Below are 11,324 nucleotides of genomic sequence, written 5' to 3'. Positions count from 1 at the left end.
CGGGACGGAACCGGGACCGGGCGGAGCGAGTGAGGGGCCGGCGGCTGGCAATGGCGGAGCCGCTGCGGCGGGGAGCGGAGCCGCTCTGGCGGACCCCCCCGGGCCGCCTGGCCCCCACACACATTTACCGCATGGCCGGGGCGCTGGGGGCCGAGCTGCGCCGTCTCTCCGGCCGCTTCGGGCCTGAGGCCGTGGCCGGTCTGGTGCCACCCGTCGTGCGGCTGCTGGAGCTGCTGGAGGCGCTGGTGGCACCGGCGGGGACTGAGGGGGAGGCGGTGGCACCGGCGGCCGGGCGGCAGGACGCGGAGGTGAGCGGGGTGGGGCGCTCGGCCGAGCCGCCTTCGGGGATCTCTTTGGGGGGCACTGAGCTGCACTTGTCCTCACAGGAGTCCCCGTGGGGACAGCAGTGACCCGGCTGTCCCTGTTCTTCCTGGGGTGGCTATGACCTGCCTGTCCCCATCCCCTGGGACAGCTGTGGCCCAGCTGTCCCCTGACTCGTTTGTCTCTTTCCCCCAGGACCCGGAGCAGAGGCTGTGGGAAGCCGAGCGCTGGGAGCGAGCTCTGCACACCCGCCTGACCCGCCTGGAGGAGCAGAACCGGCAGCTACTGAGCCAGCTTGCTGAGAGCCAGTCCCAGGAAGGTGGGTGTCATGGCAGGTTTGGGGCCCCCTGCCATCATGAGGTGTTCCCATAGAGGTTGGCAGGCTGGGTGTGTTTCTGAACCTGTTCTCCATGCTCTGCAGCCCTGGAGACCTGTCTTACTAGGGAGTGTGAGCATTATCTTGTTCTGCAAGCCACAGAGACCCCAAACTCCCCGAGCACCCCCAACCCCCCAGGAGGGTGCTGGGGGCAGACATAGAGTGTGAGCTGTCATTTCCAGCACCTGGATGCATCAGTCACAGCCTACAGCTTTCAAGTCCCCTCTTCCCACTCTTCCTACCAGGAAGAGTGTGCTATCTACCAGGGAAGATGGTAGAATGATGCTTTGCTGAAGCATCGAGGAACTCCATAATGTTATAGGAGTTCTTGGACCCCGGGGCCACTCACCCCTGTCCCCATTATGTCTGGGCTCAGATAGCATGGTGCGAAAGGAGCGGGAGGTAATGCTGCGGCTGAAGGAGGTGGTTGACAAGCAGAGAGATGAACTTCGTGCCCAAGCCCATGAGATTGTCTGCAAGAGCCGAGACACGGAGGCGGTGAGGATGTGGGAGCTCAGGGGTGTGGTGTGTGAAGGGCCTGAGGAGCTGCTTTCATGTCGCCTGGCCCTGGGGCTGTCATGGTGGCTGGGGAGCCTGATGGGGCAGATGTTTTTCCCATGGCACTGATGCCCCTGGGTGGGGTCTCGGAGCTGATGCCAGGCCTCACTCTGCTGCCCTCTGTCCTCCAGCTGCAGGAGCAACTGCACCGCTTCATGGCCATGAACGAGGAGCTGCGTCACAAGGTGGCTGTGGTGCAGGCTCAGCTCAAGAGCGCCCTGGAGAAGAAATCAGACCTGGAGGCTGCACTGCTGCAAAGCCAGAGGGAAGAGAGCAGGAGAAGCAGGACCACCTCTGAGGCCCAGAAACTGAAGCCCAGCCTGGTGAGTCTGAGCCCATAGCTCTTCTGCCACAGGGCATCGCTTAACAGTGATCTGACCTTCCCATTCCTGCAAGGCCTCCTGGTGTGCTCAGGACATCAGAGGATGAGGAAGGTTTGCCACTGTGGTGATGGGTGGCTGCTGCTGCCTGGGCAGCCACCTGCAGCAGTTCCAAACTAGCAGATTCATTCCTGGGACTTTTCCATCTCTGCCTTTGTGTGGGGACCCTGGGGTCTCTGCTTGCCTGCTGACTCTCCATCCCCCAGGAAGGAGCTCCAGAACCTATGGAGGAGCCACAGCACCAGGAGATGGACGTGGGCAGGAGTCCTGCTGACTGCTGCTTCTCCAAGGAGGAGCTGCAGCAGATCCTACAGGAGCGGAATGAGCTCAAGACCAACCTGTTCTTGGTACAGGAGGAGCTGGCCTATTACCAGCGGTGAGTCCTGCCACAGTGGCATGGGGCAGCCAGCTGGGTCCCTGCAGTCACTCATGGCCCATCTGAGGCTGCTCCCACTCAAGGCAAATTTCTTTACCAGGCTCTTGGTTTACCAGCTGGCTGATTTTTTTTATGCCAGGGAGCTGCTGAATGAGGAGAGATTTCCCAGCTTCTTCTTGGATGCGATGAAGTCGACTGTCAAAAGACAGAGAAAAAAAATCAGAGCCAAAATGCTAGGAACGGTGGAGGAGTCAGAAAGCAGGTGAGTCCTGCTCACCAGGAGGGAGGAGAGGAGCCTCCAATGCCAGCTCCATGTTCCCATGTGGTGTGACACCCTGGAATGGAACTCCCCTGCCCAAGAGCTGCCTCCTCCCTGCCTCCTTCCAGACATCAAAGGTTTCTTGTTTGCAGTGCATGTCTTGCTCTGGCTTAGCCCTGGGAGTGCCACAAGGGCTAGACTTTGCTCTGCTGCCACTTACATGTCCCTGTCACCAGTCACACACACACAGCCTGGACAGATGCTGCTTGTCCCTGCATGGATGTGGCAAAGGGGAGGGGAGGTGATGGTGCCAGAACTGTTGGACAAAGCAGGCTGGTCCCTGCACCTATGATTGGAGGCTGTCCAGGGGAGAGCTTTTGAAGATGACAGTAGAGATCTTCCCTGGAGGCTCTGCAGGACTTTCCGTGGGCAGTGTTGGATCCAACAGACTTCTCACCATGGGGAAGGGAGAACCCTACTTGCACCAGCCCTGGCTCTGCATGTCTGCTGGGGGCAAAGCCTGTGCTAAAGCTGCTGTATGGCATGGGGAGAGCTGGAGCTCACTGGCTTTAGGGGATTTAATAAAGGTTGGAAGGGGCTGAGATCTGTGCTGCTGCAACCTGCTGCTTGCTTGTGTTGGGGTCTCTGCTGGCAGCTGGCAGAGATTTGGGGGTGTTGGGTCCTGTCTGCTGCCATATGAATGCTGCCCTATGCTCACACATCATGTCACCCTGCTCCCTGGAAGGCCTGGATGTCACCTCCCTTCATGCCAGGCTGTCAACCTCTTTGAGTGAGGGTGACAGGGTGCCAATTGTCACGCTGTTCCCTGGAGAACTGTGCGCTTGCTACGCAGGGTGAGGTGCCTAAAGACTACTGCTGTGGCAACCAGGGACACACCATCTGCTGGTCAACTGCTGGGCTTTTGAAAGGCATCTCAGAAGAGCTTGTGGCTTGAGGTCATGCATTTGGGATTTGCCATGAAACAGGGCTGTGTCTGGGACATGAGCATCGCTGCAGCTGGCTGTGGCATTGTGGCAGGTTGCAGCCCATGCTGATTTTTGGGGACACCTCTGGTCTGTGTGCCCCTGGCTCTGTTGGGCACACTGGTCAGGTCAAGAAGGAGCTCTGGAGTGGCTCTGGCACTCACTGGTGGTGAGCCTGTGACTCAGTGTGGGGTTTTCCTCCATTCCTTTGTGCCACAGTGAAGAAGATGAGGGCTCCTGGGTCCCAGCTCATGGCACAGACTGTGTGGATGCTCAGCCTCCAGAATCCAAAATTAGGAGCTTGTAAGTTTGCACCCATGCTCTGGTGCTTCTTGGGATGGGTGGTTCTACTCTGGCTTGGGGCTGACAGGGTTGCTGCCACAGAGGGGTCTCTTGGTTCAGGGGGAATCTGCAATGCCCTGGACAGGGGCAGAAGAAGCCTTGGTGCTGCCCCTGAGCTGCCACACGCTCCCAAGGACTCACAGCCAGGCTGTCCCCTGCTGCCACCACCAAATGCAGAGGGAGGTTGGGATCCAGCTGCTTCCCAGGAAGGCTTTTCTCCCCCACAGCTCTTATCTGTTCTCTTTGCAGTTTTGGACTGTGGTATCAGGGCAACAGCAACGACCCCCCCACGTCCAGCTGCTCCGGAGCCTGGGAAATCATTGACTCACTGGACACACAACTGGAGCTGGAGAGTGAGAGCGAGCCAGCAGCCAGCTCCCCCCACAGAGCCTCACCACCCCTCTGACCCACCTGAAAGGGAGTTGGATCTCAGCAGCACTTCCCGACTCTCAGTGTCTTCAGTAAAAGCACAAGATTCCTGGCCACGTCCCCGTGCCATAGTGACAGCAGGGGCAGCATTCCTGGAAGCCCACCAGGACACTTTGCCATGGGATGTCAGTCTGGCACAGGACAACTCATCACCTGAGGCATCTCTGCCCTTTTGTTGTGTCCGCAAATAAATTTACAGGGGTCCTGCACAGCCAGGCACCCCCTGCCCACTTCCAGCCTTTACCTCCTTCCTGCTGCTGTACCCCAAGGGGCTCCTTCCCATCCGCTGGTGGCTCTTGCCACCAAACACCTCTGCTCACAGCTTGGGATGCCATCACCAGATCCTGCCCTCCTGGGTGTATTTTACTCCACCCCTTTCCACTTGTACTTCATCCTTCCCATCCCTGAAATGTGAAGATCAAGTTGGGGTGCCCAGGCTGCCCAGGAGCTGTGCCAGGGTGACTACATGGCTGGGAGGGACTGAGCATGCTGCACTGGGTGTCTGAGCTCTCCTGTGCTGGGGAGCAATGGGGATCTGTGGAAGGGTGGTTGGCAGAACAAGGACATATGGACATGAGCAAAGTTAAAAAAAGTTAGCAAGGCTCAGAGCGTAAACTCCCTGAGCTGCAGCTGCATGATCAAAGTAGAAGGATTTCACCAGTTTCTCATGGTCACGGTGTCCTGGTACATGCCATTGCAGTTAGCAAAGCAGGACGTAGATACAGCTTTATCAGTAGATAACGTTTAATTAGAGCACAAATCATGAGCTTAGATTTTGTAATCTGTATGACCTAATTAAAAAGAGTATATTAACCTGATCTTCGACTACATTAAACTGAAGCTTGGTGGATTCTTATATTAAGTGTCTCCATTCTTCCCTCATCGCAACAGGGATCAGCACCACCAGTGCCACTCGGGCACTTTTCGGATGTCCCCACTGACTGTTGGTGGTGCTGTGGTTAGGGTTCCATGTGAGGGTTAGGGCCAGCCAAAGGTTTCAGTGGTCACTCTTTGCATTTGTTTGCCAGTCCCAATTTATTTATGACCCTGGAGTCTTTTGACATTCTGCATTTCTAGCCCTGCAGAGTTTGGATTCTGAACTGCTCTCTTCCATTCTCTTTTTCCAGATAGTGATTATGTACCATGGGAGATGAGTGTGAACTTGAGTAGAGCTCACCTGGAGTTGCTACAATCTTATTGCAGCTATACAGCAGTAGAACTTGGAGAATAAGTTTCTATACCTCAGATAGTGATGTAAGCTGTCAGGATACTCAATACCAAGGGACAAAATAATGTTGGACCTGTAGAACTCCTGTTTAAATCTCAGGTTGCTTTCTCACTGACTGGTGTATCCTGGAGTCTTTGGATTTTGCACTGTGGAGGCTGAGTGTATTTGAATTAATTAATACTTAAAATGTTCTGTGTTCCTGATTCCAGCCTTGGTTCTCCAAACCATGGCAATGCAGGTGATCCCAGGAAAGCCACTGGAAAAATAGCTACTGAGTTCCAGTGTAGATGAGGAACCACAGAAAGGGGCAGGGAACTGGTCCTCTGTGTGCAAGAGTAAAACAGAGAGGTTTTGCTGCAATCTTCTGCTCCTAAATTCCTACCCCTATTTAGACCTGTGGCTTGCCAACTGACTTCTGTGTAACTTGTGGCTGATTACCTCATGTTCCCAGTTTCCTTTGCACTGGGCAACTATTTGCCCTCACAAGCAAAAGCAAGAACAGAGCCTTAAGAATGGAACCAGAATCATATGGATTCTTCTGGCATTCTTGCACTCCTCTTTTAACTGGGAGTCTCTGTTGACCCACTTCATAAAGCATTCATAAAGGATACTGTTGAATAAATACTCTCTCTGTATCTTCTCTGATATTCAGGATTAATTTTGCATGGGTCTGTGCATTTACTCTGTTCTTCATGTTCTTCAGCAGCCACACAAATTAATATCTTGGCCAGATCTATGAATTATGTTCCACCTTTACTACACCTTTCTGGATGATATAAAGTCAAGTCTGGGGATCTGTCTTTGTTTCTCTAATGAAAAATCTGTTGCAGTATATAAATACCTGTAATTTACAACCTTTTTTTTTTTTTTTTTTTTGAGTTTAAAGTCAGTTCATGATTAACATTTTATATGAAGCAAGGAGGTGAATAGGAAAGTTAATTGACTTTTCAACCCTGGAATCACCCAAACAGTGGTTTACATTCCAAATAAAACACTTGGTGGGTTTCACACTGGTCTTTATCAGTGTGTATCACAGTGTTGCTATTGGAAAAAACTGAATTTATTGAGGCAGTATATTTTAAAGGTTGGCTCCAGCACTACACAGCTGGCAACAAGGAAAAAATAATCTAAGGCAGCATGTAAAAAACTTGTTCTCTAGTTAGACTGTGAATTTTCCAATAACTGCCTCCAATAGACCACCCTATAGCACTGCTTGCAAACATATAAAAGCCTGACTGTTTAAAAAGTCATATAAATAAAATGTAGATATTGAAATGCCAACCTCCCTCTATTTGCCTCCAACCTTTTCTTCTCCGTCTACTTAGTTTGCTTTTTTCTTTCCTGGTGTCCTTCCTCTGTTTGTTTTCCTCTGATATTTTTTTTCAGTAGCCCCCCCATTTTTCTCTCAGAATTGCAGAGTTTTGAACTTTAAAGGCAGAAGAGGAGCCAACAATGAGAAGAAACTGGGGCAGCAAATTCTGTGAGCACACCAAACACCCCAGAGCAGAACAGTGCAGGTTGGTTGTGTCTGCACACAACTCCATGTGCCACATTTTTGGAACCAAGCAGAGCAAGCATCATTGGAATGCTAATTCTGTAAAGCAGGAGCCCAGCTCAGGATCTTTTGTTATTTGTAGCCATTGGTTTTGCAACTTGCAGCTGTCCTAAGTTCTTCTTTTAATCTTTCACTTACCATGCCCCTGTTTTAAATGAAAATGGCTTAATAATAAAAAAAACCTACACTGGAGAAGTACAGTTTTGGGGGGATGAAAAGGCTTTCAGACTCTAGCAATGTTTGCTGATTTTGAGCATAATGGTGTAGAGCTTCAATCATATGAAAATAAATTTAAAATCTCCTACCTGAAAGCAACAATAAAAGTGAATTATTTTGAGCTGCTACAGCCAATCATGGTTATGTCTCTGCAATGAATCCCATTGAAGGGATGGCAAAAGAAAAGGAGTGCCAATATTTTGCCTTGAGACTGGGAATTTTGAGGAGACCAGCACAATACCTGAGCTGCTGCTGGCAGCTGCCTGTGATTGTGCTCCAAGCTCTGGCTGCTCTCTGATGGCACTGAAACTTCCCAGAGAAAGCCCTGGAGAAAGCCCAACAGGGCACTGTTGGAAGGCCAGGAGAAAGATGTGTAAACAGCTGAGTGGATTTTGAGGCATCTCAGTGTGAAACAGCTGCAGTTTAAATAGAGGTGCATGGCACAAATATACACTGAAACAGAATCTGTAAAAATGAGTGCTGTGGGTCAGGCATACTTCTGACAAGCCATTGATCTCACACTCCACAAGGTGAGCTGCAGGACAAGGTGAAATGGGATGATTCTCAAGGATTTCTGCAGTTTGTGCTCCCAGTCCTTCCCTTGTTTAAATTACCTTCTGAAAAAGTGTGTGTCAGTACTGATACACACTTAAGTTTTCATTTGTCATTTCTTTGGCTATTTGGGCTGGTCACAAGTTTGTATAAATGTCTCCTTTGGAGCTATTTAGTGTGAAATGTAGTACAAATTTATCACCCTTTTCCTTACAAAAAATTAGACAAGCTGATAAGAGTTCCACAAAACCACAATTAACTTTCCCTTTGAGAGCAGAAAGAATGCATTTTTAAATGTATTTTATGTGTTACATAAAAATGTCTTCCATGGCAAAACACACCAGGAACAGGGATAAGTACAAATCAGACACATCAGGAAGTAAATTATTTATGAAACCACTTATTTTAATGCAACAAGGAACAGTAATACAAGTTTTGAAACAGCTTTTCCTCCTCTGGAGAATGCAGACATTTTATTTCTCTGATGGAATTCCCCAAACTGGTCAAACTATCACACTCCACTGGGACTTTAGTTCTGTTCCTCTCAGGGACCTAAACATTATCCCAAACAACACGTTTGTTTTGTTGGAATAGAAGAAAAATCTAGTCCTGCAACCTACTCTGCCTTGCCAAGGCAATAGCTGTGAAATATGCTCCCTTCAGATGCAGGACAGAAAGATAAGGAGAAGCTGGAACATAAAACGTGGATTCCACACCATGACTTCTCAGATCTCTATTCCAATCAGTTTGCACTGACTTCCAAAAGCATAACTTCCCCAGGAACAGAGCTAGCATGAGCATTTTATTCAGATGCTTCAACAGATGGCCACAAATCTCCTCTTCTGTCAGGCTTTCTTTGCAGCATTTCTACAAAAAGGGATTATGAAGTGAGGGCCAATACCTTCATCTTTTGGTCCACACTAACATACCAAACAAAACCTTCCTGTACCTCTGATGCCAAATGAAACCAAAATGCACCTGAATGTACCCAGAGTCCTGGATCTGCAGCCACTGCTGTGGCACTACAGTTCATCTGATGTCACCACTTTTTTTTTTCTTTCTGGTTAAATCATAGCTTGTGCATTATTTTCTCTGAAGTGCTTATAAGCTGGCAAATTCTTGTGAGGATCTGTTCACAGAGTAGTGTAGCTTACAATAGAAAAATAATCCTTTTTCTTCCCTCTTCCTCAGTATTTATGTTAATGTTAAGAGATAATAGACATTTCTTCCTTCTCTCTGCTCTCATTCATTAAGGTGATAATGCTTCTGAAGTATTTAATAAATTCCATCCGAACATCTTCAGGATCTTCCTCTAAGTTGGAATGTATCAGCTTTAGTTTGTTCAGTGGGTGAGCTTAGAAGGTGAACAAAAAACAATTAGGTGTATTTTATAAAAGAAATATTCACAGTCAAGGTCACGGGGCAGCTCATGGTGAAGTCAGTTGGAATTCACTAGGATCCAACATTTGATACCCCAGATAACAGACAACACATAAAGAAATGCATCACAGGTTGTTGTTAAAACTACAACCAAGTACAACTTGCTGGATTAAATTCTTCAAATATTTTTAATTAAAGCTTCAAGTACTGATTCTGGTCTTGTGTTAACGGAAGTAGAATCACACAGTTCAGTACTCAGCTGCAATTTTATTGTTAAAGTAATATTACTTTTTTGATTACTTCAAAATAATGGAACTATGTTAAATATACATTGAAATAATACTTATAATAAAAATGTATTACTATAAACACTGGAACTGGTTGTCCAGAGAGAGCTGTATAAACAGCCATAAATAATTTTGTAGTATATAAGGTATGTATTACTAATTTTAGGAGGAAGATCATTAGTCATTTATTTCAAAGGACTTTTAGTCTTTTGCTTGATAAAATGCAGGCTTAAATGGCCTTTGAAATTATTTCTGTTCTTGCAAAGCACTCTAATAGTTTATGAGTGGCAGATTCAAATGAAAAATGCAAGCCATAAGGTATGAACAATTTTAAAGATAAACAGATCAACAAAAAACCACATCTGTTACAGATCAAGTTTTTCATCTTCTTACCCAAGGACAGATCTTCTGTGTCTCCTGCACTGCCTGGCTTGTGATGTGCAACCAGGAGGCACTGATGATCAAGCAGTGGCTGCTGCTGCACAAAACAGGAGTACCACATTTCAATTTCTTTCAGGTGACTGGGCAGCTCAGGGTTGAAGATTATTACTACACCATGAGAATCCTTCATCAGAGCTGGCCAGCATGTTTCAAACCTTGAAAAACAGATACATGAAAAATTGGTAAAATTGGTAAGTGGAAGACAGAAACATGCTCTCAAACTTCCTCAAGTTTTCTTTTTCCTTCCTCAAGAACACATTTCATTACTTTAATGTAACAGTAGCAATCCTGTCAGTGATCTACCAATTCCAAACATTTTTATTTAATTACTATGTTAGTTGGTCTCATGATTTGCTGACAGTGTAGCACTTGGTCAAATGCTTAGTTAAAATTTTTCCCTAAAACCAGATCTGTCCAGTTCTCATCTTTTGGATATTAAGGCTTCAATCATATATATACATTGTTTGAAGTCCATTCACATAACAGCTTCATGGAGATAAAAGTAGTTACAGAGTGGGCCTCTGTCTTCTGTATCTAATTTTATTTTAGGAACTATGTTTTACTGTTTTACTCAGACATCCAAAACAAAGATGACTGTCAGCTGGGATCATGGCAGAGAAATCTTAATATCAGACGCTTCATAACATGTAAAATGGGGTATTTTAAAGAGGCAGGATACTCCTTATCTCAAAAAGGTTTTAGGCATGAAGTATGAATAATTTGTGTCAACAGAACTGTTATGAATAAAGTAACCTGGAGGAAGCAACAAGGCTGCTGTCTTACTTCTGATCACCACTGCAATCCCACAGCTCAAACCGACACCCAGCTCCCTTGCTGCTTCCAGTCAAGTTTGGCGTCTCGTACTCCAGGATCCTGTCAAAACCAGCAGACAGACGATGCGATACCACCCTACCCATCCCCGCACCCAGAGGACGGGACTTCCCCAGGGGCTGCCGCCTGTCAGGGCTGGGTTGGCTCAGCTCAGCACGCCGCGGGGTTCCGCTCACCTCACACCCTGGGTCGGGCTGTAGCTGCCGATCCCTTCTATGCTCTCGGAAACAAAGTTGGCCAACACCGACTTTCCAGACTGGCAGAAAATAACCCAGGGGAATTTAAAGTGTTAAAAGCCACAACCAAGAGCCGAGCACGGTGTTTACCCAAGCACCCCGCCATCCCTCCAGCTCAGGGCCCGCCCTGCCCCTGCCCCTGCTCCCTCCGCTCCCACGCCCCAGCCCAGCCCTGTTTGCGGGAGAGTGCGGGGGGGGGAGCATCCAAGTGTCACCGAGGTGCTGGGAGGGGTCTCGGGAGGGGTCCCGGGCGGGTCTCTCACCTGGCGGGGCCCCACCAGCAGCACCTTCGCTTTCAGCATGGCGAGCAGGCCGCGCGCGCACCGCCCGTCGCCCGGCAACGCGTCCGCGCGAGGGGAGGGGCGCGGGGGAGGAGAGGAGACGCGCGCTGCCATTGGCCTGCTCCGCGTCACGTGGCCTGGCGGCCTTGAGAGGGCGGGCTGCGCGCGCTGGTGTCGCTCGTCTCCTCAGGCGCCGCGGGTCCGGCGGACGGGGGGGGGGTGGGATGCGGTCACTCAGATCCTCGTCAGGGATCCTCACCCTGGGATCCTGGTGGCGGCTTATGCCTCTCACC

General features: G+C 49.0%; 2 protein-coding genes across 7 annotated transcripts; one reads left to right on the top strand and one right to left on the bottom strand.

The window, feature by feature from the left end:
• Positions 1-6: 6 nt before the first annotated feature.
• RILP (Rab interacting lysosomal protein) lies at positions 7-4,878 on the top strand. 3 transcript variants are annotated; one of them, XM_030462624.1, is made up of 9 exons: positions 45-308; positions 517-640; positions 743-769; positions 1,074-1,195; positions 1,387-1,578; positions 1,842-2,011; positions 2,151-2,273; positions 3,473-3,556; positions 3,845-4,093. In XM_030462624.1, the coding sequence occupies exons 1-9, from the start codon at positions 51-53 to the stop codon at positions 3,999-4,001; spliced, it is 1,257 nt and encodes a 418-aa protein (XP_030318484.1). In that variant the 5' UTR covers positions 45-50; the 3' UTR covers positions 4,002-4,093. The 3 variants fall into 3 exon arrangements, with proteins under 3 accessions (XP_030318485.1, XP_030318484.1, XP_030318486.1); XM_030462625.1 differs by lacking the exon at positions 743-769 and having other exon boundaries at positions 7-308; positions 3,845-4,878; XM_030462626.1 differs by lacking the exons at positions 3,473-3,556; positions 3,845-4,093 and adding an exon at positions 2,423-3,435.
• A 3,081-nt stretch (positions 4,879-7,959) lies between these two features.
• Positions 7,960-11,117, bottom strand: IFT22 (intraflagellar transport 22). Of its 4 annotated transcripts, XM_030462413.1 has the most exons (5): positions 11,014-11,117; positions 10,691-10,770; positions 10,467-10,556; positions 9,636-9,838; positions 7,960-8,929 (listed from the first exon to the last, which is right to left on the bottom strand). In XM_030462413.1, the coding sequence occupies exons 1-5, from the start codon at positions 11,050-11,052 to the stop codon at positions 8,781-8,783; spliced, it is 561 nt and encodes a 186-aa protein (XP_030318273.1). In that variant the 5' UTR covers positions 11,053-11,117; the 3' UTR covers positions 7,960-8,780. The 4 variants fall into 4 exon arrangements, with proteins under 4 accessions (XP_030318273.1, XP_030318275.1, XP_030318276.1 ...); XM_030462415.1 differs by lacking the exon at positions 10,691-10,770 and having other exon boundaries at positions 11,014-11,092; XM_030462416.1 differs by lacking the exon at positions 11,014-11,117 and having other exon boundaries at positions 10,437-10,556; positions 10,696-10,775.
• Positions 11,118-11,324: the final 207 nt, after the last annotated feature.

Source organism: Calypte anna, chromosome 19, assembly GCF_003957555.1.
Source record: "Calypte anna isolate BGI_N300 chromosome 19, bCalAnn1_v1.p, whole genome shotgun sequence".
NCBI classification, from domain to species: domain Eukaryota; kingdom Metazoa; phylum Chordata; class Aves; order Apodiformes; family Trochilidae; genus Calypte; species Calypte anna.
The sequence above is the reverse complement of the archived record's forward strand: the minus strand, read 5'-3'. Positions and strand labels throughout refer to the sequence as shown.

Excerpts from the sequence above, each read along its gene's own strand:
- IFT22 (XM_030462413.1), bottom strand. The coding sequence starts at position 11,052 with ATGCTGAAAGCGAAGGTGCTGCTGGTGGGGCCCCGCCAG. Across the intron at positions 10,557-10,690 it reads AGCCCGACCCAGGGTGTGAG|GATCCTGGAGTACGAGACGC; the intron begins GTGAGCGGAACC and ends TGGTTTTGACAG. Across the intron at positions 9,839-10,466 it reads GATTGCAGTGGTGATCAGAA|GTTTGAAACATGCTGGCCAG; the intron begins GTAAGACAGCAG and ends CTGTTTTTCAAG.
- RILP (XM_030462624.1), top strand. The coding sequence starts at position 51 with ATGGCGGAGCCGCTGCGGCGGGGAGCGGAGCCGCTCTGGCGGACCCCC. Across the intron at positions 309-516 it reads CCGGGCGGCAGGACGCGGAG|GACCCGGAGCAGAGGCTGTG; the intron begins GTGAGCGGGGTG and ends TCTTTCCCCCAG. Across the intron at positions 1,579-1,841 it reads AGAAACTGAAGCCCAGCCTG|GAAGGAGCTCCAGAACCTAT; the intron begins GTGAGTCTGAGC and ends TCCATCCCCCAG.